This window comes from Pelobates fuscus, chromosome 1, assembly GCF_036172605.1.
Source record: "Pelobates fuscus isolate aPelFus1 chromosome 1, aPelFus1.pri, whole genome shotgun sequence".
NCBI classification, from domain to species: Eukaryota; Metazoa; Chordata; class Amphibia; order Anura; family Pelobatidae; genus Pelobates; species Pelobates fuscus.
Window position 1 is genome coordinate 299,103,269 of NC_086317.1, and position 25,892 is coordinate 299,129,160.

At 36.8% G+C, this 25,892-nt stretch overlaps 1 protein-coding gene across 1 annotated transcript in view; it reads left to right on the forward strand.

Moving 5' to 3' along the window:
* DMD (dystrophin) overlaps positions 1-25,892 on the forward strand; it is a 2,317,639-nt gene that overhangs the window by 1,099,331 nt on the left and 1,192,416 nt on the right. Inside the window, exon 42 of the mRNA XM_063457949.1 lies at positions 18,637-18,831. Within this exon, the coding sequence (XP_063314019.1) occupies positions 18,637-18,831 (195 nt within the window). The remainder of the gene's footprint in view (positions 1-18,636; positions 18,832-25,892) is intronic.

Genomic DNA, 25,892 nt, shown 5'->3' on the forward strand with positions numbered 1-25,892 from the left:
AATTCTAAAGATCTTGTTGAATTATAACCTTGACATATAGGATTATCAACCTTAGCTGCAGGTCAAGCTATGTGAGGTGGATGATCAAACAATAATCCATACTATATCTGCTCTTTGAGTATCATTTTATCTTTAAAGAAAACATGACTCTACATCAAAACACTAAGCAGGAGAAAAGATTTATTTTTGCTCCAAAACAGCAGGGTATAAAGCTATTGCAACAACTTAACTTTGGACAGGATTTAGATATTGTACAGCTCAAACTGGTTTTAAAATACAAAGGTCAGACTGCTGAGCTATATCTAGTTCTTTACCAAGACTACCTTTTGAAGGATCACTCGATGAAAGTATTTTGTTTGTGAATATGTTTATATTAGATATAGGTATATAAATATATCTTGACAAAGGCATATTGAACACGCCGAAACGCGCGTCGAGCTGTTAGTAGCCGATGCTATGATCTCTTATTAAGTTTACTCTTTTTTGTTTTCACTTACCTGGGACCTCATGGCGTTATTTATGCGTCCTTTACTATGATTGAAGCTTTGAGGGATTTCATTAGGCTGCCATGAAGCAGCAGTGAGCGGTTGTGGGTTCAGACAGTCAGTCTAGGGCGTACTAGGTTCTAACTTCACGCTTGGATACTTTCTTCTCCACAAGGCTAGATCTATTACTGTCTTGATTTTTCTATTTACTGATTAAACTACCGGACGTGTTAGTCCCATTGTGGTTAAATCCATTAGAGACTCTCTTCACCCTTTACCTTTATTGGTAATAAGAGTGTAACCTGGATTTACATTCTTCATTTTAACCCCCCTGTTCTTTACTCTTTAGGGTGGTTTCTCTTTTTCCCAGACATTTCTGGGCTTAGTCTAGATGCCTATGTCTATTATTTTAGCCTTGCCGTCTTTTCACTGTTGGCACTTCAACCACTGCCAGACACCAACTATCCCAATTATGCTTTCTCCTTTAGATTAGACCATTTTGTTACTTTTATACTGAGACTATTTTAGGTGATTCTACTTTGATTGCCTTAAGACAGATACTATTCATTCACCTTTATCTTATACTCAGCAAAGTGATTCTGTAGGTTTAGCCTTCCCAGGTTTTTATTGGTGTTGGTATTTACTTTATCACTATTTACACACACTGTTTTGGTGTATTTAGTATATGTATATTATTATTTTTTTCGAATAAAGGTTTATTTACCCTATTTATGTGACGCTTTACTTAAGGAGGTATATTTCAGTGGGTTGGATTTTCCACCTGTTTTACATAGGTGGATTCTCTACCCCACTCCCTCTGTCCTTTTGTTGTAAGCTTCTGGGGTTAAGCACCATATACCTCCTGTAACCTATTTTAGGGCAGGGGTGGTGGTTTTTCCACCACCTAACCCCTTTTACTTCTTTTTTCTATATAAATATATATAGTAACATTTGTATTTCCTGTAGATAACATGTCTTTGAATTTCAGTTTGGGTTTCATGAAATGTGAAAATATATATATTTTTGAATCGATTTAATTAATTAAGGGGAATTAAACAACTCAAATTCACAGGAAGAGTTGCAAATAATGATAGTCTTTAGTTTATAACAGGGATTCCCAACCCAGCCCTTATGTACTCCTTACCAGTCCAGGATTTAGGGATTATCCTGTTGTGTCTAAAGTGTATTGTTTTTTTTTTTTCTTTTTTAAAAACACCTTATACACAACTGGGTAATCGCTAAATCCTGGACTGGAAGGGGATAGTTGAGGACTGGGTTGGGAACCCCTGGTTTATAATATAGTAAAGAGGACAGGCAAATACATGTGTAAGGTCAAGAGGAGTAGTAGAGAAAGAATTCTCACATGTAAAATTGCTTAGTCAGAAAGGTAACCAGTTCTAGTATATGTTTAAACCTTGTACAATGCTCAAAAGTTTATTTGAGTCAACTCAGACTTTCATTTAATGAGTAAGATAAAATAAATAAGGTAGAGTTGGATAATATATATATTGAAAGACATACCTAAAAAAGATATGCCTACATGAATGCTTACTGATAAAACATTGATTATTACAAGGTGAAAAGTGATAATGGTATGTCAGTCTTAGAGGCTATGAAGAAGGTGGTTAAATGTTAGTGGTTATACAACTGAAATATTCTTTGTAGACTAAAATCCTATTTAATATGACACACAGAGGTTGTTACTGGAGATATATATTTGTATGTCTGCAGAATTTCTTTATAGAAGAAATCCAAAGCCTTTAAGACGCTTTTATCAAGATCTGAAACAGCCATCAAGCTTTAAGTACTATAATAGGGTACTACAAAACAGACAGTACTCTAGTTTATTGGTCATTTGTGAATGATTGTTGTTTTTAATGGGCCATCATATTACGAGTTCTTTGAAACATGCCTTTTTAGAGATTGGAGGTTTTGTTCGCAATTCAAACACTTTAATTTTAAATTCTCTGCACTATAATAACACATAAGTACTTCCTATATACTACATTGATCTCTTATTTTTATTTATTTTTTTATTCTAGTTTTGTAGAGCTTCCTTTGTACATACTTGTGGAGTTATTCACTAGAGTGAGAGTACAAATTGAATTTTAGATTTAAAAAAAAGGACACTATAGTCACCAAAAACAATTTTAGCGTAATGAAGCAGTTTTGGTGTATAGATCATGCCCCTGTAGGCTCACTGCTCAATTCTCTGCCATTTAGGTGTTAAATCACTTTGTTTATGCAGCTGTATAGTCACACCTCCCACCATGTGACTTACACAGCCTTCATAAACAATTCCTCTAAAGAGTCATCTAATATACACTTCCTTTATAGCCAACTCTATTTAATTTAGAATGTCTTATTTCCTGATCTGTTAATAACTTGTTGGACCCTACAGGAGCCTCATGTATGTCATTAAAGTTTAATTTACAGAGAAGGATATAAAGACATTTAAAGTAAGTTACATCTGATTGAAAGTTAAACCATTTTATCATGCAGGCTGTGTCAGTCATAGCTAGGCAAGGTGTGGCTAAAGCTGCATAAACAGAAACAAAAGTGATTTAACCCCTAAATGGTAGTAAATTGAGCAGTGAAACATCAGAGCCATGATCTAAATACAAAAACTGCTCCATTAAGCTATTACTTTCCCTATATATTTATTACGTTCCCTATATATTTACTATATATTAATTTTATATTATGTAACCAGTACTGTTCGCAAATGTTCGAGAAATGTTTGAAAAGTTTAACCCCTTAAGGACACATGACATGTGTGACATGTCGTGATTCCCTTTTATTCCAAAAGTTTGGTCCTTAAGGGGTTAAACTTTAAAAAATACTATAGTGTTAGAAATACAAACATGTATCCCACACACTATAGTGCTGGAATAGATCTTTAGGTCACTGGCCCCCTTCCTGTGGAGTTTAATGTTGATTCAATGTGCCTTTTCACCCTCTCCACACTGGTATTGCTGCAGCTGAACCTGCCTTCATGACTGAGATCACCAATCTTCATAAACACAGGAATCCCGTGCTCCAATTTCTCAAATGAAAGCATTGGGAGACTATTGCACATGTGCGGCAAATTGCTGTGATGCACCAATCCGCATCTCCTCATAGAGATTCATTGAATCAGTGTATCTCTATAAGGAGCGTTCAGCGCCTACATGCAGAGCGTGGAAACTCTGAATGTAGGTACTGCACACAGTGCAGCACTGAAATAGGTAGAACCTCTAGCGGCCGTTTGAGTGGCTGCCACTAGAGGTGTTTCTCTGAAAAGGCAGCGCTTACAGTGCTTAGACTACAGGGACAGGCTATAGACACCATAACCCCTACATTAAGCTGACTATAGTGTCCCTTTAAGAAGGCTAAATACAACACATTACCCAATCTCTATGTGTATAAAGATTAACTCGGATTTTTTTTAAATTATGTTTTGGTTTTGCTAATTTTTTATGTAGGTAAATTTAAAGAATACCATGTGCCTCTGAGGCAAGCTTCTATTCGGAATATGCTAACTGTTCATTCCAGAGGATAATACTCACTATGCTGGGATCAGACTAAGGACTCATTAAGGTAGTCAGTGGGTGGGGGAGTAGGATACTCCCCAAAGGCCAGCGAATACAGACCTTGTCTGTAAAGAATGATGTAGGTGAATTTGTGACATCCACTGATTATGTGTTAACACACTTTTTAAACATATCAAAACATTTTGTAAAGCATTTTCAGCAAGTGAGAAAGCAGAAGAAAATGTAAATATGACTGTTCAAACATGATCCATTTGGACTACCTGTCTTGCAAACAAGAAGGAACAATAGGGAAGTACTTTTATGGTGAATCCTGGGCTATGGTCTTTACGTGTAGTGATGTCACATAAAAGATAAAAGGCACGCAAAAAAACACATTTTTTTATTTATACCCAGTGGCAAACACAGTCAATTCTATATGGTATTAGGACATAATTTCTGTATTTCCTTTACCTAGAGGCTAATGGAAATAACAGACTAAAAACACCATATATTATTAAAGTATGGCTTTGGGTCATTATCAACAGCACAGAAAAATACTGTTTCAGGTTTTACATAGAAACTGAAGCTAAGCAGTGTTTTCTTTCCAGTGAGCAATGCAATCCATTTTGTTTGAAAATCAGTAAAACCTGCACATTCTGTTCTGCCCATGGAATTCAGACATTTCCCCATAAATGTGGATACATCGAGACAGGTATCAATAGTTGCTTGCTCTTATTTTCAGTAATGAAGAAATAAACACTGTTTATAGTGTTCATTATAAACAACCAATGTCCAACACAACACACCAAAGACTGCTAATTCATTTGGGGAACACGCAGATACACATTCAATTATTTACAATTATAAATGCTATGTTAAAATGTAATATGATGGGTGTTCATAGCAAAACCCCAACAAAATGTATATATAGAGTCAAAAAGACTGGCCAATTACTAACTCTTTTTTACTATGCGATGAGAAGTAAAGTGATGTCGTGATATCAGAGGTTAGTGTGCTGTGGACAGCTACGAGTATAATGCTTAGTTAGATTGGGGTCTTTCTTAATAGGTTAAAGGATCACTATAGGGTCAGGAACACAAACATGTATTCCTGAGCCTATAGTGTTAACACCACCATCTAGCCCCCCTGGGCCCCTCATGCCTCCCTAAAAATAGCAACATCTTACTGTATGCAAGCCTGAAGCTGTAACTCTGCATGCTGTTTGCCTCAAAAAAAAAAAAGTTGTCTGCTGACATCATCAGAAGTGGTAGCCTGATCCAATCACAATGCTTCCCCATAGCATTGGCTGAGGCTGACAAAGAGGCAGATCAGGGGTAGAGCCAGCACAATTCACACACAGCCCTGGTCAATCAGTATCTCCTCATAGAGATGAATTGAATCACTGAATCTCTATGAGGAAAGTTCAGTGTCTGCATGCAGAGGGAGGAGATACTGAATGTTTGGATGCATTTTAGGCAGCCATGACCCAGGAAGCATCTCTAACAGCCATCTGAGGAGTGGCCAGTGAAGTTATCACTAGGCTGAAATGTAAACACTGCTTTTTCTCTGAAAAGACAGTGTTTACAGCAAAAAGCCTGAAGGTAATGATTCTACTCACAAGAACAAATTCAATAAGCTGTAGTTGTTCTCGTGACTATAGTGCCCCTTTAAGAACATTATTTTCCTTGTTTTCTAAATTCTACAGTTAATTCCAGACTTTGTTTTATACTTTATTATATGTCTGAAGATTTTTAAAGTATGCTTTTCATTGTTTTTAGCGTGAAAATACATTGAGGTAATTGTCAGGTAACATTCTATTGTTATTTTATTTTTACTATAATAAAAAAAAAAATCAATACAATGGTAAAAAAATAAATTACAAAAAATCATCACTGTAATTTTAATGAACCTTACCATTAACAAGGCATATAATAGCTTTCAACTGTCCTTAACCTTTTCATATTTCCACTTCTCAATAAGTTCCTCCCATAAATATTTTTATGATGTTGGTTCAAAATTGACTATTTTCATTTCCTATAATAACCAACTTGACATGGGTAAAACACTTTTACTAAGTTGGAACATGTATAAAAAAAATCTAAAAAGTCAAGAACTGCAGGAAGCACGACTTCAGACCAATACGTTTATATATATGTGTATTATATAGGAGTGTGCATATTTTGATTTCTAAAATTTACAAAATACCATTATTGCAAAGCTATGATCTTTCTACCTTGTATCATTTCAGTCAAGTTATGTTGAATAGAAAAATAGATGTGTGCTGAAAAGTAAAATACAGAATGTGGCATCTAGTATTACATTGATGAAGATACAATCAGTATACGTTTTTGAAAGATATTGTAAAATGGCAGGGGAGAAATCAAAGTGCAGTACTTACAATTGTTCTATGATTAACAGATCACATTTATTGCAATTAGTTTTTATTAGGTGTATGAAAACATGATGCCTAAAAATTTAGTTTAAGACAAAAAAATATAATTTCAAGAACTCTTAATCATGATTTGATTGCAAACTTGCAAGGGATGAATACTGTAATATTATGTAATTTTGTATTTCATCTGGATTTTTTACTTGTTTGTTGATTATTGATAGACCTTCAATTCAATCCTATGACGGTACCTCATCATATCTGGAACTGATTAACTGAAATAACATAACACATCGGAACTCTGACAGGATTATTTCTTAAAGTGAGAATTCAAGGTAAATTCAAAGTCAATTTCAGGCCAGAGTAGCCAAACTGAAAGCATAGCTGACTTATTTCTTTTTGGCTATTTTGACATTGCATTTGAATTCACTTTGAATTCTCATTTTAGTGAATAGCCCAGTTTGTCGTTTATGGAAACAAGTATGGGATTTTCTTTTCTACCCTCATAGTGTGTGCCATTATTGCAGAGTCAGTGATAGTGCAGATTCTGGCACAAATGGATAGATGGATGATCAGAGCGCAGAACCTTGGTCTATTTAATCTTAGCTTAATGCTAATTAGTTGTCTTTTCATGATTCCTTGTGCGGGATAGCACAGGAAATCAGAGACAGCATGTTCAAATCGGAGTTCTACTGGTTACATTTTGGCGTTGACCCATTGGTCATCACTGTTTCAGTTTTCTGTAATGCTCACCATGGCTAGCTTATTCATTTGATAAACCTCTGTTGATCTTTGCCTCTCATGATCTTTGCCTGTAAATTACTTTATCTTCCATTGTTGAGGTATATCAATTAAAGTGTATTTAAAGAGCATACAATTATAGATTATAGATTCAGAAAATATTTTTAAAAAAGGCCTTTTTCCAACCTGTCAGTAAGTTCTTCAGCATAGACTCCCACATGAAGAAAAGACCTCCCACATGCAGTAATCTGCTCTCCACACATAGCAACTAAAGCACATATGCTGTGTTTGCTATGGTAACTCTCTACAACTAGAGCGCATATGCTGTGGTTGCTATGGTATCTATTTAGTGGATGGCGATATCACTGGCTAGGTAGTATAGGAATGGAGTGGTTGAGGTCATCCAGTTCAGATGCTGGCATACTGCAGCCAAGCCAGCGTGTGTGTTATAAATGAGATTTGCCCTACTTGGGAAAGTGTCCCCAAGCAGGGTAAATTAATGAAGAGACCAGGTGAAGTGAGAGAGAAGCAAATGGTGGATTAGAGGTAGATGGTACAGAGTAACATCCACAAACTGGAGGAAATGGTGGGATGGATCAGAGGTAAGCTGAGTATATCTCAAACTTTTATATTGAATACATCTTTGTAATAAATGGTGCATTCAATGTATTTGGGGCCAATTTAGGCAAACTTGAAATATGTGTGACAGGTTCACTTTAAAATCAGCCATACTCTAAACCAGTAAAATCGTATTTCTCTACTCTACTATCCTTACAGTAGGAAACTGTCCTATACTAGTATGAGGGACAAGCACCTCTTCAAAAAAGTATGACTCAATTTGCTCAAGCTGTTCTGCTTTGACAGCCCTTTTTAGACATCCAGCATTTAAAATCAATGGGTGATATCAGAAATCCTCTTAGTAGAATAAGCATCTCTGAGGAGTTAATACTCAGCTCAACAAGTTTTCAAATGTGCCCCAGATTTTTGACATGGTTAGCTGGTTAGCCACTCTTAAGGCAATAAATGGAGGGGAAGGGTGAAGCTGTAGACTTGTGATTTTTGTTGTTGTTGTTGTTCATAACACTCCTATTATTAGTCCATACAACAAAAACACACATTTCATTTTTTTATTTCAACAACAACTGGGTGATGCTCCCAATTTGCCTCTATGGACCAGCCTCCTCTGCTGAGTGGTTTAATGATGTTATGATGAATACCCAATCAAACAAAAAATGGCTTTGGCTTTGCCTGCAATTGACTGCATTTTATACAGTGAGGGAACAAAGTATTTGATCCCCTGCTGATTTTAAACATTTGCCCACTGACAAAGAAATGATCAGTCTATGATTTTAATGGTAGGTGTATTTTAACAGTGAGAGACAGAATAATAAAAAAAAATGCATGTCAAAAAAGTTATAAATTGATTTGCATGCCAAAGAGCAAAATAGGTATTTGACCCCTTCGACTTAGTACTTGGTGGCAAAACCCTTGTTGGCGATCACAGAGGTCAGAAGTTTCTTGTAGTTGGCAAACCAAGTTTGCACACATCTCAGGAGTAGAGATGTCCCGAATAGTTCGCTGGCGAATAGTTCCCGGCGAACATAGCTTATTCGCGTTCGCCACGGATGGCGAACATATGCGATGTTCGGTCCGCCCCCTATTCGTCATCATTGAGTAAACTTTGACCCTGTACCTCACAGTCAGCAGACACATTCCAGCCAATCAGCAGCAGACCCTCCCTCCCAGACCCTCCCACCTTCTGGACAGCATCCATTTTAGATTCATTCGGAAGCTGCATTCTTTTTTTTTTTAGACAGAAGTGTGTTATATTTGAGCATGCTAGGTTGAACGTGCGTATATCATGGCTAGTTGCACTGAGGGTATGAGTATATAGCAGTACATTGTTGTGAAAGATGGCTGTCATGTTTAGGGTGTAGCTTGCACGTTATCAACTGTGTATTTATATCAGCAGCTCCACCACTAGTTATAAATCAAGTGTGAGTCGCCCCATGAGATGAGACTAGTGAATAACATAATACATGAACGGTTAAGGTATGGTAAAGGCATGTAAGGAACTGCGACAATAAACTCTTTAGGAGGTGAAATAATGACATGTTTAAATGCTTGCTACTTTACGATTAGTTAATGTGCAGAGAGCAGTTCATGTGATCAAAGGCATGGTGTGGAGGATCGGCTAAAGTGGGACATGCTTGGCAGGCTGCTGTTTACTGCTTGTTCTCATCCGATCCCTTCTGGGCGCCAAGTGCAGACCCTGGGAGTCCCTGATACCTGGAACAACAAAGGCAAGTCTCTGGCTGAGTGCCGGGTTCGCGGCTTGAGGTGGTGGAAGCTTGTTTTGTCGGGCGGTCGGATCTGTCCCGGTGGTGCTTCACGTCCGGTGCGGGATTGTGGTGGCTTAAGGTGGAGGCGAGTGCTTGACGTGGGGCAGGCTCTGCATTTCTGTTTGTGCCTCCGGTCCCGTCTTCGACGCCTTTTGCGTTGGTGGATTTTAATGGGGACTGCTTCGCTTAGCTGTGGTGGAGCTTGTTGGGGCTGTGGTGGAGCTTGTTGGGGCTTCCTGCTTGTTATTTGCTTCCAAAATTGATTAAAGAGTCTGTCCAGCTTAGACTCAATATCCTGCCATGCTTTGCTGGTACCAGGAGGACACGCGGCTGCCGCCATATTGGGAGAGTCGCAGATGAGTATGTCAGCCTGGGCAGCTGTGCTCTGTGCATCCATTAGCTCCAGACAGCCTCTCAGGGGTGGACCGGGATAACCCCCACCGGTCCGTGGGGGCGGGGGGTAACGAAGCTCCTGCCGGGAAGTAGCTGCTCCTGGGCATCCCAGGATCGGGAGATCGGCCGCCTCTCCCGCCCGGTGAGCACACTTGCCACGCGGAGGTAAGTAAGACTCTGTCGAGTTGCTGACCGCTATAAAGCATGTCGGGTCGGTCAGGTAGGAGCAACATTGCTGGGTCATCCACTTCTGGGGTGAAATTCGTTTGTTGATAGCTGCTTAAAGTGAGATAGTGAGGGAGCTCACACGAAGTGCGTCTTTCCTCCATGACAGCTAGGCCCCGCCCCCCGGAAGCTGCATTCTTAGTGAGAGGAGGGACAGGGTAGCTGCTGCTGATTTAATAGGGAAATCGATAGCTAGGCTAGTGTATTCAGTGTCCACTACAGTCCTGAAGGACTCATCTGATCTCTGCTGTAAGGACAGCACCCTAAAAAGCCCTTTTTAGGGCTAGAACATCAGTCTGCTTTTTTTTTTTTCCTGTGTAATCTAATTGCAGTTGCCTGCCTGCCAGCGTGTGTGTCAGGCTCACAGCGTATACTGTGCCCACTTGCCCAGTGCCACCACTCATATCTGGTGTCACAATAGCTTGCATTTAAAAAAAAAAAAAAACATTTTTGACTGTAATATAATAGCAGTCAGTTTCCTTCACACATGTGCGTTTCAGGGCTTGCCAGGGCACAGTGTCACACCAGTGCAACTCATATCTGGTGTAACAGTAATGTACATTTAAAAAAAAACTAGAAATTTGACTGTGAAATAATAGCAGTCAGTTTCCTTCACACGTGTGTGTTTCAGGGCCTGCCAGGGCACAGTGTCACACCAGTGCAACTCATATCTGGTGTCACAGTAGTGTACATTTAAAACAAAAATACAATTTTGACTGTAATAGATTGAATAGCAGTTAGTTGTCTGCAAGCGTGTGTGTCAGGCCTACAGCGTCTACTCTGCCAACCTTTGCCAGTGCACAGTGCCACTCATTTCTGTTGTCACAGTAGCTTGCACGCATAGTACCACTAATCGAAAAAAAAATGACAGGCAGAGGCAGGCCACCCCGCAGGAGCCGTCGTGGTCGTGGTGCTGTGATTCCCTTTGGCCCTAGAATAATTCCCAGTGTTCAGAGGCCATGTACCCTGAACTCGAAAAGTTCTGAGGACATAGTTGACTGGCTAACACAGGACACCCAATCTTCTACAGCTTCCGCTCGGAACCTTGACGCACCATCCTCCTCCAGCTTAGCTTTGGGCACCTCTCAAGTTACCACATAGTCCAGGTGTTAGTCCCCTTGAAACAACTTTTCCATCACTATTGTGGCCAGAAAGAGTCCCTGTGGGTTTTAAAATGTATACAAACAAAACAGAATATGTGCACACAACCCCAGTGAAAAAAACAGTGATGGTATATAAACAAAATGAAACTTCCCTTCGTGGGGTTAAGTTTCCAGAACAAAGTCCCCAAAGACTTCCTCTTGTCTTCAATACAAATGCAATATAGAATAGGGGATCATCTGCTAAATACAGATAAAATGGAGAGACATAGCGTTTAACTGTGTGGGAGTAAGTGAGGTGTTAAAATTTACAATTGGCCACTCACAAATTATCAGGTCCTATGGAAACGTTTTATCGATGATATTATAATGATTTGGCAGGGCCCACGAGAAGAGCTATCACTGTTTCTGGACTACATTCACCAAAATGAATATGGTCTAAAATTTACACATGAGATGAACACTACAACAATTAATTTTTTAGATATATGCTTTTTTGTGGAGAATAATAAGATCGAGTCAAAATGTTTTTTTAAAAAAACTGAGGGTAACAGTTACATACATAGGAAAAGCTGCCATCAGGAGAGATGGCTGGAAACAATTCCAAAAAGTCAACTAATACGAGTGAGGAGGAACTGCACAAAGAAATCAGACTATAGGGAGCAAGCCATGCATCTAAAAAATAAATTTATAGCAAAAAAATACGAATCCACTTTGTTGGATAAAGAAATTGGAGAAATAGAAAAAAAGAATAGAAAAGACCTAATGTCATCTAAACCCAAGAAGATCCCCCAGAGGGACTACAATTTCTCCTTTATCACACAGTACAACACCCAACATTGGAAAATCAAAAAGATTTTCAATAAGCATTGGAACATTCTGTGTAGAGATCCCATACTAGGCAAAGTGTTACCCAAAAAAACACCTATGATTTTTAGAAGAACAAGAAATCTGAAAAACATTCTTGCACCCAGTTATGCATTAAAAATCCAGCGAAAGGGCAGACCATTCAACGTCAATGGTTTTAACCCTTGCAATAACTGCAAAGCATGTAAAAATCAAAGATACATACAAAAGAGGGAATTTAGGAGCTCTACAACCGGAGAGAAATTTAAAATAAAATCTAACATTAATTGTAACACCAAGAATATAGTCTACATGCTTCAATGCCCATGTGGGAAACAATATGTGGGGAGAACCTGTAGAAAACTTAAAGAAAGAGTATTGGAACATCAAAATAATATTAGAAAAAAAATCAACTAAACATATAGTACCTCTGCATTGTAATTCCTGCAACCAATTTGATTGGCAAAATTTTTCTTTCGTGGGCATTGAACATGTGGATCCCTACTGGAGGGGAGGAGATTTAACTAAAAAACTCTCACAGAGAGAAACATTCTGGATAAATAAACTAAAGACACTCCAACCTTGGGGTTTGAATTTGGATATTGACCTGTGGAGTTTTTTTGAAGATTAATTGTGGTTGTAAAAAAGTTTTGTACGGATGTCGCACTTCCTTTTCCTCATTTCATTTCTATGTAGTTTCCAATATTCGTATAAAGGCGCCATTAATGGATTTATTTCGAAAGATTATATATATAAACTAGTCCTCTAGGGGTATTAATATCAAATATCAGCAGTATAAACAATATGGCCAATTATTTATATTGGTATTATACATGGGGCCCCTTTTAAAAAACCTTAAAAAAACTTTAAAAACTTTTTGAAAAATTCTAATGGGAAAACCCGTAGAGATAGAAAAATGTGGAGACATCATAGAGAGTGAGATGAGTGGGAGGAGTGCGAACAAATACACATGTAGAAATGGGTTCCACCTTATGCACTTAATTATCAATATATTGTAGAAGAGTGACGTGTTAATATTGGGCTGTATGTACCCTCATTTGTCTGTCCTATACACACTCCCAAAATGAGAAATCAGTATGTAAGAAAGATGTAAATATATGGAGTTTCACCTTAGATTTCCATTTTTGAATGTAATAATCCAGATGTATATACTTGTTTTATTGTATTTTTATTTTCATATTTTTATATATTTTTTTATTTTTTATTTTCTTCATTTTATTATGATTTTCTACAACATTGTTTACAATATTCATGTATATATATTTTTGATACATATAAATTGTTCAGCTTCCAGTAGAAATATAATGGATATTTTTATCCACAAATGTGCTATCCAGAGTTTTCTTTTAACTTCCTTCCCCCTTATATGTTTTGATTTGCCCATATATCTCTGGGAGAACTGAAGATTCATAACTGCCATCCATTTCCGGGTATTTGGAACGCACGTCTGGAACGCAAGGGACGTATGCACGTGATGACGTCATCGCGTCCAAGCAGGAAGTGCGGCCCGAACTGAGAAAAAACACCGGCCGGGAATAATTGAATAATGAACTCCGGGAGGGGATATATAAGAACGGGCGGGGGGTATGTTTTTTATACACATTTTCTGTTGTGATTGATGCACCAAGTCCCTGAGGAAGTCCCATCTTAGGACGAAACGCGTAGGACGCCCAGTGGTGATATATTCAATGCTTTTAACTTATATGTAAGTTATTAAATTCTTTTTATACTTTACTCTGGAATTGCACTTTATTTTTCTCCATATACTTTCTCTTTTGAGCAAATACTCTGACTGATGGGAGTGTGAAGAATCAGAAGAAAAAGATTTCACTCAAGGCTGATTTACATCTGATAATTTGTGGGTTTTAAAATTTGCCTGCCTATCGAAGTCTATGGCGTTTCGCCCGTTCGCGAACATTTGCGTAAATTCGCGTTCGCTGTTCGCGAACGGAAAATTTTATGTTCACGACATCTCTACTCAGGAGGGATTTTGACCCACTCCTCTTTGCAGATCCTCTCCAAGTCATTAATGTTTCGAGGCTGATGTTTGGCAACTCGAACCTTCAGCTCCTTCCACAGATTTTCTATGTAATTAAGGTCTAGAGACTGGCAAGGCCACTCCAGGACTTTAATGAGCTTCTTCTTGAGCCACTCCTTTGCTGCCTTGCTGTGTGTTTTGGGTCATTGTCATGATGGAATACCCATCCACAACCCATTTTTAGTGCCCTGGCTGAGGGAAGGAGGTTCTCACCCAAGATTTGATGGTACATGGCCCCGTCCATCATCCTTTTGATGTGGTGCAGTTGTGCTGTATTCAGAAAAACACCCTCAAAGCATAATGTTTCCACCTCCATGTTTGACAGTGGGGATGGTGTTCTTGGGGTCATAGGCAGCATTCGTCCTCCTCCAAACACGGCGAGTTGAGTTGATGCCAAAGAGCTTGATTTTGGTCTCATCTGACCACAACACTTCCACCCAGTTCTCCTCTGAATCATTCAGATGTTCATTGGCAAACGTCTCATGGTTCTGTACATGTGCAATCTTGAGCAGGGGGGCCTTGCGGGCGCTGCAGGATTTCAGTCCTTCACGGCATAGTGTGTTACCAATTATTTTCTTGGTGACTATGGTCCCAGATGCCTTGAGGTAATTAACAAAATCCTCCCTTGTAGTTCTGGGCTGATTCCTCACCATGATCATTGAAACTCTTGCATGGAGCACCAGACTGAGGGAGACTGACAGTTATTTTGTGTTTCTTCTATTTGCGAATAATTGCACCAACTGTTATCATTTTCTCGCCAAGCTGCTTGGCAATGACCTTGTAGCTCATTCCAGCCTTGTGTAGGTCTACAATCGTGTCCCTGACATCCTTGGACAGCTCTTTGGTCTTGGCCATGGTGGAGAGTTTGAAATCTAATTGATTGATTGCGTCTGTGAACAGGTGATTTTTATACAGGTAACGAGCTGAGATTATGAGCAGTTTCTTTAAGAGAGTGCTCCTAATTTCAGCTCATTACCTGTATAAAAGACACCTAGAAGCCAGAAATGTTGCTGATTGATAAGGGATCATATACTTATTTCACTCATTGATATGCAAATCAATTTATAACTTTTTTGACATGCATTTTTTTGGATTTGTGTTTTTTTGTTATTCTGTCTCTCACTGTTAAAATACACCTACCATTAAAATTAGAGACTTATTATTTCTTTGTCACTGGACAAATATTCAAAATCAGCAGAGGACCAAATACTTTTTTCCCTCACTGTACCTGTGTAATGGAAATTCAAAAGAATTAAAACATATTATGCAGCAACAACAAAAAAGACAGACAGACAGAAAGATAGGTAGATAGACACAAATACTAACAGACAGACTGAAAGACATGCTAAACAGTGATTGTGAATTGAAAACTAAATTAAATATGCTGAATTTTGAAAGAATGCTCTCTCCTGGCTACAGCCACAGTTTTTCTGTTGTAACCTAAACTTTGAATAAACCTAATTAGCTTAATATATGTGTGTGTGTGTGTGTGTGTGTGTGTGTGTGTGTGTGTGTATAATCACGTCAATGAGAGATACAAATATGAAGCATGTAAACTTGAGTTCATTCTTTCAACAAAAGAACTGAATAAATAATTATACACTATTAGTACATTACAAATATAAATAAAGTATTCTTTCCTTATTTTCCTATATCGCTGTCTCACAGTGTCAGCAAAGCTGTAAAGAACAGTGATAATTAAGATATATACATAGATCCATTTTGGATAGTAGGCACTATTCTACTGTTCTTTGTGTATATGAGTGTTCTGGGATTTTATTTTTATTAAAATTTATATTGCTTGATTGGGAAAAATGAGAAGTAATGACTGGAATTTTTCTTTGTTTTCTGGCTTCTGTACAGCATTACTTATTCAAAAACCTTTTAACCTGGTGACAGGAAGCTGTAGTGATGGTGATGGTAAAACTGTAAGCACCGTTTCAAGGCATTGCAATAATAATATGTTCTGGCACATTACTCCATAATTTTTGCAAAGTTGCATGTATTGCAATAGCCCATGTTGTAACAATCCATTCAGATCATTAACCCCTTAAGGACCAAACTTCTGGAATAAAAGGGAATCATGACATGTCACACATGTCACGTGTCCTTAAGGGGTTAAGGTGACTACATTAGATATGATCCATTTGTTCATAAATAAGAATAAAAAGATTGTTAAAACTAATAGACTATTTTATATTGTGCCAAAATAATAATAAAACAAATCAAAGGTATAAAACCTATTGCAAACAATTTAACTTGAAGCTGTGATCAGGTGGTTAAATTTTATGAATACTCAGATGTGTTTATAGAACTCTAAGTAAAATAAACTTTAATAAATAATTTGGTTGTCAGAGCTGTCGAAATAAGAGTCCAGTGTAAATTAAAATAGAGAGTTACTGCCTAAACTGAGCGGAGTAATATTATTTTCTAAAATCCCACTTTTATAATAATAAGAATAATAAGTTGACGATTTTATCAATAACCAACTAAAGATGCTGTTTTACCATTAAATGCATATAAAGGTAGAATCAGATTATTCTTCAACACTAGTTCTCTAAATGAAGATAGGAAAAGCTTAATCATAAATAATAAAGCTAATCAGAGCAAGAATGGATACAAGGTGGCTAAAGAGGAAATGTCAATCACACAAGAGACTTAAGAGAAACTCAACCAATAAAGTTTCCAGAGTCAGAGTAACAAAATAAAACAAGTTGGGCCTGTTGAACAACAGAAGGGTGGATAGCCTTCTAGACACACTAGACCTCAGAAATATCAACTTAGTACACTCAATTGTTTTGCAAACAGGAGGGTGGCTAAAATAGTATAGAGTTATTTTTCAGTTGTTTTTTTTCGGTTTGTGTGTCTGTGGCATCCGAGTATTTGTCAACATGTATATTAGTGTATGACAGTGTGTATTTCTTTGTGTGTGCTATGTCGGAGCTCAAAACACATGCTGGTGTGGCACTTCTACAAGAGGAAAGGGAGAGCCTCACTCAGATCTCATAGCTCATCCTGTGCCATTACAAAGAGAACCTAGGCAGTTTCCCTTTCAGACTCCAGTACAACTCTCTCTGCATGAGAGATACAGCAACCCCAGAAGATCGTTTTGGCCTTGTTCAGCCCCATCAATGAGGTTTAGTCGATATCCCTCTAGGCAATCTGAGCAAGGGGCCCACGTCTGAATGGAAAACAGTTCAAGTTGCTTGCCCTTCAGTGGGTCCCTGCTCAGATGTCAAGCTGGTTTTAGCTCCTCTTGTGCTATTTCAAAGAGAACATATGGCCTGATTCCACCCAAATGTGTGGCCTAGATCCAAAATGCCGCTCTCTCCACATAAGATATATAGCAACCCCATACAATCATTTTAGCCATTTATGAGTTATAGCCAATGCCCCTCTAGGCTCCCACTATAGCCACTGTCTACTGCCTAGCTAAAGTCCATAAAAATTCAGTGGATCCTCCAAGCAGACCTGCAATGCCCGGCAATGACTCTCTAATAGAAAAAGCAAGCACATTTTTTAAAAAAGCTATTCCGAATGTATGGCATTACAATTGACTTTACCGATAACAAGGTTGTGGAAACATTTGGTATCTTTGTATCTATAGCCATTCAGTGGCAATAAAACTCAATGTATCCTTTCATCTCCCTTTCCTTTCGCCTATCAGCAATATAGCAATTGTTCATTGCTGCCTCTTTCTGGGACTTCTAACTGTATACTCCTAATGTGGATGAACAGTTAGAGCAACATTTGACAAGCAACTGTTTGAGCATGCTATAGTAGAGTGGTGATATTAGTTTTCCAAATAGAAATCAACTTTAGAGTTTCCTGCCGTAAGACCAAGACTTACCTTTACTTCTTAAAGAGATATGCACCTTATTTTAGTGAATATTATATTATTTTAGTCTTTGAAATACTGTTCTAATAATATCCCACTTTCATTGCTACCAAATAGTAAGGTATTCTGTTTCTTAGTAATAATCTACGAAGAAGTAGCAGTTGCAAGATTATACGTACTAGTAATTTTTAAAGATAAACAATTTGTTCAGACTTATAGGTAATAATACTGATTGGGTTGATTTCATTTATATTCCACATAGGCAATACATGAGATTAGTTGTTTTTTATGCCCAATATCCAATTATTTTATTTTTAAACTATTAAAAGTTCAGTTCCTGCTTTCTACATGGGAATATGTATGTGTCGGTGAGTTTGTATCTTTGTGCATTTTGGAAGTGTGTGTGCCAGAGAAAGTGCAAAACAGTTTTCCTACGTGTACTGCAGTTTCAGATGGCAACCCTGAATGCAATATTTTTTTCTAAATCAGTACTCTTTAATGCTTAAATCTAAGTGTATTTACAACTTTATTTAGTTTTAGTTTTTTTTTGCTTTTTTTTTTAAATACTAATCCTATCTTAGATTTAAATGTTTTATATTCATTTTGACAAAGTCAAATATATAACCTGCAAATAAGATAATTGAGATGTTTATATTGCTTTATATACTTAACATGAAAATAAATATTATATATATATTTACACTAGCAAACGGTCCATGAAGAAAGTACTCGTTCCATGACAGAAGGAATGAAAGTGGATGCCGCTAATGTGCCTTCTACCTATCTGGCTGAGATTGCACGCCTCTTGCAGTCTATTGCTGAAGTAGAACTCCTACTCAACTCACCATGTCTGAATAAAGGGGACTGTGAAGATCTTGGCAAGCAAAAAGAGTGCCTCAAGGTGAGGAATTTTGCATAAAGCAAATGTAATTTAAAGTATTATTCAATGTCTATTTGGATTTAAAACGGTCAGTTATGTATTAAATCTGAAATTGTCAGGAATTGACTCTTTTTCCCTATTTTTCAACGTGTCAAACTTACTATTTTTTTCTTTTTTTAGAGGCAAACTTTATAGCATTTGGATTATATGTTTTGTGACATGTTTTTATAAGAGTATACACCCACATTGTATATGCTTTTTAAATAATTTGAAATAAAGTGTTATTTTTTTATATAGATGTTCCACTCTCCCTTTGCGCCTTTTTTATTTTTGTACTTTATTATTAATTCAGGCAATACCAAGGATATTCCCTTCAAAGGGCAGCATTTGGGTATTAGTAACACCTCTTTTATAGTTAAATATATATGTATATATATATATATATATATATATATATGTTATATACTATAAAAAGTAGGTGCGCAAAATAAATTTATCACTTCAACAATAAAAAGTGCAAAGCATGCAAACTTATCTTACAATTAGCTGTAGAAACGCAGGTATATCCATAGATTCGGAAAACACCATATATCAAGTGACCAGCTATAGAATTGCAGGTCTATACATAAACTAAGAAAAACACCATATATTGAGTGATTTGTGCAGAAAAATTACACACTGATCAAAAAAATAGTGAATAGTAATAAATAATACTTGCACAGGTCTGCTCAGATGGTCCAATCTGAAAATATAAAGAGACACAGACCTAGTGCAGCACTGTTAGAACGGATAAATATAGCTGAAGAGGAATATTTCAAACTCACAATTGTGGAGTGGTTGTAGTACCACTCCAGACTATCTGGCTCTGGGGGGGATCAGTCCCCTGTAATCGTGGGATCCGGTGGGTAGACAACTGGAAGCAATCACTCGGTAACCGGTCCGTTTACAATTAAAATTCCATTTTATTTTCACTTAAAAATTATGTATAAAAATAACATAGAAGTTAAAAATAAGTCTTCCTGTCGCTGGTATGAGAGTTCAAAAAGTCCAGAGTTGCACTTTCTGCATAAAACGAAAGTAATAGTTCTCTTACTCTGTCTTCGAATTCTCCCTGCCAGTGAAGATACTTCCGGCTTCCGGTTTCCGGTATCACGCAACGCGTTTCGCCCCGCCTCTTGGGGCTTTCTCAAGCGTAAAAGTGGGTGGCTCCCAATGTCCTTTAAATAGTCTCTACCCAATTAGCCAGATTGGCATCTTTATAAGTGTCATTACTTGATCCTGTCATATCATACATATAAAGTGCAAATGTGCTTCAGAAAACCAGCTTCTAATGTATCCATTAATCTAGTTATAATTAGTTGAAGATACATACATATGCTAGAACAATATCTAGAAAATGTGAAGAAAAAATGTATTAATGTTTGAAAAATTTATATTGCAAATATATATATACCCAATAAAACCAACGATATTCTTGAAACAAGATCACTTAACATAGTGTCTGAATACATGTTAAATGAATACATCTTGTAGGGGGATTTAAATATATACATAGATATGGGTAAAATTAAATGCAGCCTAAAATATATTCACCAACTAATGTTAAGCTATCACCAATTTCCCAAAACCAAAAGAGAAGGGGATATCTACTATCTATCTACAATCTGGCTAATTGGGTAGAGACTATTTAAAGGACATTGGGAGCCACCCACTTTTACGCTTGAGAAAGCCCCAAGAGGCGGGGCGAAACGCGTTGCGTGATACCGGAAACCGGAAGCCGGAAGTATCTTCACTGGCAGGGAGAATTCGAAGACAGAGTAAGAGAACTATTACTTTCGTTTTATGCAGAAAGTGCAACTCTGGACTTTTTGAACTCTCATACCAGCGACAGGAAGACTTATTTTTAACTTCTATGTTATTTTTATACATAATTTTTAAGTGAAAATAAAATGGAATTTTAATTGTAAACGGACCGGTTACCGAGTGATTGCTTCCAGTTGTCTACCCACCGGATCCCACGATTACAGGGGACTGATCCCCCCCAGAGCCAGATAGTCTGGAGTGGTACTACAACCACTCCACAATTGTGAGTTTGAAATATTCCTCTTCAGCTATATTTATCCGTTCTAACAGTGCTGCACTAGGTCTGTGTCTCTTTATATTTTCAGATTGGACCATCTGAGCAGACCTGTGCAAGTATTATTTATTACTATTCACTATTTTTTTGATCAGTGTGTAATTTTTCTGCACAAATCACTCAATATATGGTGTTTTTCTTAGTTTATGTATAGACCTGCAATTCTATAGCTGGTCACTTGATATATGGTGTTTTCCGAATCTATGGATATACCTGCGTTTCTACAGCTAATTGTAAGATAAGTTTGCATGCTTTGCACTTTTTATTGTTGAAGTGATAAATTTATTTTGCGCACCTACTTTTTATAGTTTATGTCTTATCTGGTGAATTGTATCAGATCCCCTTGTAGGTTGCTGCATTTATTTGTTTAATTTGTTTTCTCCATACTTCTGCGCCATCCTATTCTATTTACACTCTATATATATATATGTAACGGGGTTTTTGGGATGCCCCCTAGTGTCTTTGGGGTCCTTAAACCTAGTTAATTCACTATGCCTGACAGGCAGATCCTGAGCCTCCGCTATCTGGGAGCTGGGGTACATATCTGCGGCAGCGCCTCCACCCAGTGGAGCATACGAGGTAGGGATGTGGGGTCCCACTGGGAACATACTTGGTGCAATAAGACTGACACAGCCTAACTGGAACTAACTTTATATAGTAAATAGCAATTGAACCGACACACATAGGAAAATACAATGGCGTAACAGATAACAATGCAAATGTGGATTTTCCCCACTCACCCACCAGCACACCTGCGTCCCACCCCCTTATCTTCGCCCTAGCGGCCGTTGGTGCACATAGGAGAGTTGGGGCCCTAATAAGTCCTGCTCCACAGAGTCACTGACACAGCCTCAGATGTGTAATGTCTGTACGGGACCTCAGAGTCTTTACTGTGAGTGAGAAGACAGGTGCCCTGTGGTGATACAGGGAGAGGTTTGGCTTACCCTCACAACACAATTAACCAGGTAGTCAGTAGCAGTCTCCTCTCACTGGATTCACCAAACGTCTGGGCTCAATGCTTGTCTTTGCCAGCAGGTCCCTCTCTCATCTGGTGTGATCTTGGGTGAAACAAGTTCTCTCCGCCAGGTTCCATCTCTTTTTACAGTCTCTCACATGTCCTCCATTTCAGCTCAGCATGTCATCCTTCTAGAATCCTTTTAGGCCCTCCTTCCCCAGAGCTGTGCAGGAAATCCTCCCAGGAACTGATGATGCCACACTCCTCCCACTGATTTCAGCAAGTCATGTGATCAATGCTCAATGTTTTATTAACAACATACTGGAGCCATGTGCCATCTACTGGGCATTTCAGATAATGCAGCCTGTGTAACTTCACAGGTTTACATATATATATATATATATATATATATATATATATATATATATATATATATATATATATATATATATATATATATATATATATATATATATATATATATATATATAATAAACCAATTACTACTATATCTATATATATAGATATAATATTAATTGGTTTACTGTGTTTTTAACATGTCACCCTAAACATTACAGGTGATTTATTTGGAGGCTGCTTATATGTTATTTATATATATATATATATATAGCGGGAAAAAAAATACATATATATATATATATATATAATTTTTTTTTCCCGCTCTTTTTCAATTACTCATACTGAGCGCAATCCACGTTTTTCCTATCATCTATCAATTGGAATTCCTGTATTACTTAATTGAAGATTGCATGCAGAAAAACCTACTTATTACCTTCATCAATACTTTAAAGAATTATACCCTGTTCCTGAATTCCAGCAAATAGCAGTAAAGTATGTGGGATCCATATTGCAAAGGGCATTATACCATCTGTATACTGTCACTTATACCATTTAGATTATGGATAATGTTTACATGTTTAGTCAGTCCACAGTAAATAAGAAAATTAGAATGACTTAGGTTTCACAGCAAAATAATACTAAAGACCACATTCCCAGAGCAGAAATACATCAGAAACTAAAAGTTGCAGTGTCATTGTAACATCTGCCTTGCACCAAAATGGAGCCTTAGCAGAGTGTTTAAAGTTTAGAACAAGTGACTGTGAAACTGAAAAACAGATTTTAACATATGTACAATCATTGCTACTAATTTTGCCTTTCAAAATGTAGATTGCCATTATACATTTCATGTAACTGTCTTACAGTATAGAACAGAACCATGACGTTTACCTATGGAAAAGCTCTCATAATGTTAGTTTATTAAATATAGCAGTTTAGTAAACTTTAAGTTGGTATCCAATATATATAGTGAGATATATTGCTTAACTATATATAATGAAGCTACATAGTACTTAATTATACTTCTAGTGGTTATAGAACATCTGGTTACTTTAATATAATGGCAAACTTTAATAGAGAAAGACATAGAAATGTCAAATATTGCCTTCCAGCAACTGAAGAATTGCTGATGCATCATATTGGTCCATTGATGATGGTAGTATTTTGTACTTAAATTGTGTTTTTGATGGAATGAAAAAAATCTATTTTATTACATACACATCAAAATAAAAATGTAATATAAAACCCAAGTTTTATATCAGTTTATAAAAAAAATATATAACACCAGCAATAAGATCTTGACTTATCACCATAACGAAGACACATTGTCAGATTTTTATTGTTTTTGGCTATTAGTATTGTTATCATTATGTAATATAAAAATAAAAAAAAACTACCCAGTTTCCTTAAATTGTATTTCAATATTGCGCTGCCTTATCTTAGATATTGCTCTTATGGCTAACCTTTAACACTTTAGTGATTGGAGACTGCATGTCTCATGTTGTTGAGCATCACGCTATAGATCTGTTTGCCACATTGTATATTGTGATTCCCTGTAATCTTTTGTAACTCAAAGGAACACTATAGACACCCATACAACTTCACCTCATTGAAGTGGTCTGGATGCAGTGTCTCTGTTCCCTTTACCCTGCAATGTAAAACATTGCAGTTTTAGAGAAAATGCAATCTTTGCAAAGCCTGCAAAGGTGTTTCCTGCAATTTCTCCGTGAAATGATGCTGGACGTCCTCATGGTTTGACACTCCACAAATTGTGGACTACATCTCACAGAGAGCTTTACCAGCAGTATGGCTACAAGAGCATTATGGGAGATGTATTTCACAAAATCTGGAATGCCAAAGGGAGCCTTCCCCTGCCCTAAAAGGTAAGCTTATTTGAGCTGGTCTCCCCACGCCCTTTGTTCCTGTACTTCCAACTTGTCTTGTTGCAAATACTTGTCTGTTAGTCCATTTATTGTACAGCCATTTACTTGTTGGCACCGTATAAATAAAAATAATAATATATAGAAAAAAATGGACAAACAGCATCCTGCTTTAGATCTTCTTGGGCTCTGATCATACAGAACCATATTTTGGAATTAAATAAAGACAAAAAGAACCTAAAGTAACATATATATAATATTTCATCATAAGCAGACAAAAATGCAGATTAAACTAAAAACATAATCTCCTATTTATAGTGTACATAAATAATCTCCAATAAGCAACATTTTAAAGATTATTTTTTTTTTCATGTTGAGAAACCAGAAGGTGCTTTTAACAACAGTGCAATGTCATTACTATACAATGTATAGGAATTCTACTTTCATATGAAGTATTCATAATTGAAATCCACTCCGGAGCAGTTAGGAGCCTTTGTAACTTTTAAGATGTATGTTGTATATGTTCTACCATATTCTTTGCAACTGTTTTAAAAGTAGTAAAGTATGGAAATCATATTAAATGTGAACTAAGAGATGCATAGTCACATAGCAAACAACACAGCAGATTGAGAAAGATTGTCTGAATTCTCCCTTTGAAAATCATGTAAATGTGCAAATTTATAAATGATAGAGTAGGATAGGCTACATCGTTTACACAATTCTAAGTGTTACTTCTGCAACAGCTGGAGTGTTACGTGCTATCTACCTTGAAGATGGAGAAGGAATTCATGTCTTGTAAATCAGTTATCACTTCACCAAGAATGAATGCAGTCCTCAGCTTTGGATCTAGATGTAATATTTTTCCGTTACGATCAACAGTTTGGCACATCAATTACTATATAATGCCAATGACACCTTTTCATCGGACTAACAGAATATTTAAAAGACAGACCTTTAAGAGTTGTCCTCTCTTCCTCAGGTGTATAGCAATACTGATCAATATAACAAAGATATATTAGATATAGATATAGTATTTTCTCCCTTTTAACCTATACAATGCTTTTGGCATCTATGTTCTTACATGGTCTTGATTTATTATGTATGTGTATTATTCATTCAGTCTATTTGAATGATATAAGTTCCAAGTCAACAAAACCTGGTTCCGGCAATAATTAAATTTAGTTTCATGTGTTCACATCTAAATGAGAACTCAGTTTATGCCTTTATAAAGCAGTATTAATTTGCATGTATATGTCTCCACTGAGAGTTGTAAGTCTCCTGCCATCTTTCTTTCAGTGTTAATATGGCCGGGCACATTTTCGTGGGCAATAACTTACAATGATTTAAGCTTCTACCATAAACTTTTTTTCTTTCCACACTAGTCAGTTTACAAATCAGATATGCTGCTATCTGCAAAGTCATTCTTCACTTAAAGTGATTTTAATATATTTCGTTTATAAAAAAAAGGGGGTTATGCACCACTTAGCAAGCACAACCAAGTCTTTTTCTATTTTTAATACTATATACACATTTAAACACACAACAAATATCTATTAGGCAGTAGATAATGTTCTGTTAGAAACAATATTATAATTATTGGTATAGCCATAATTATTATAGATAATTTGCTCTTTTGAGCAGTTTTTTGTACTTTACATATATGATCTATCACTATATTTTATCTGTTTAATATCTTTTTCGATATTACTAGATGGTTATTGCTACAATTTGTATTCAAATACTTTGTGATATA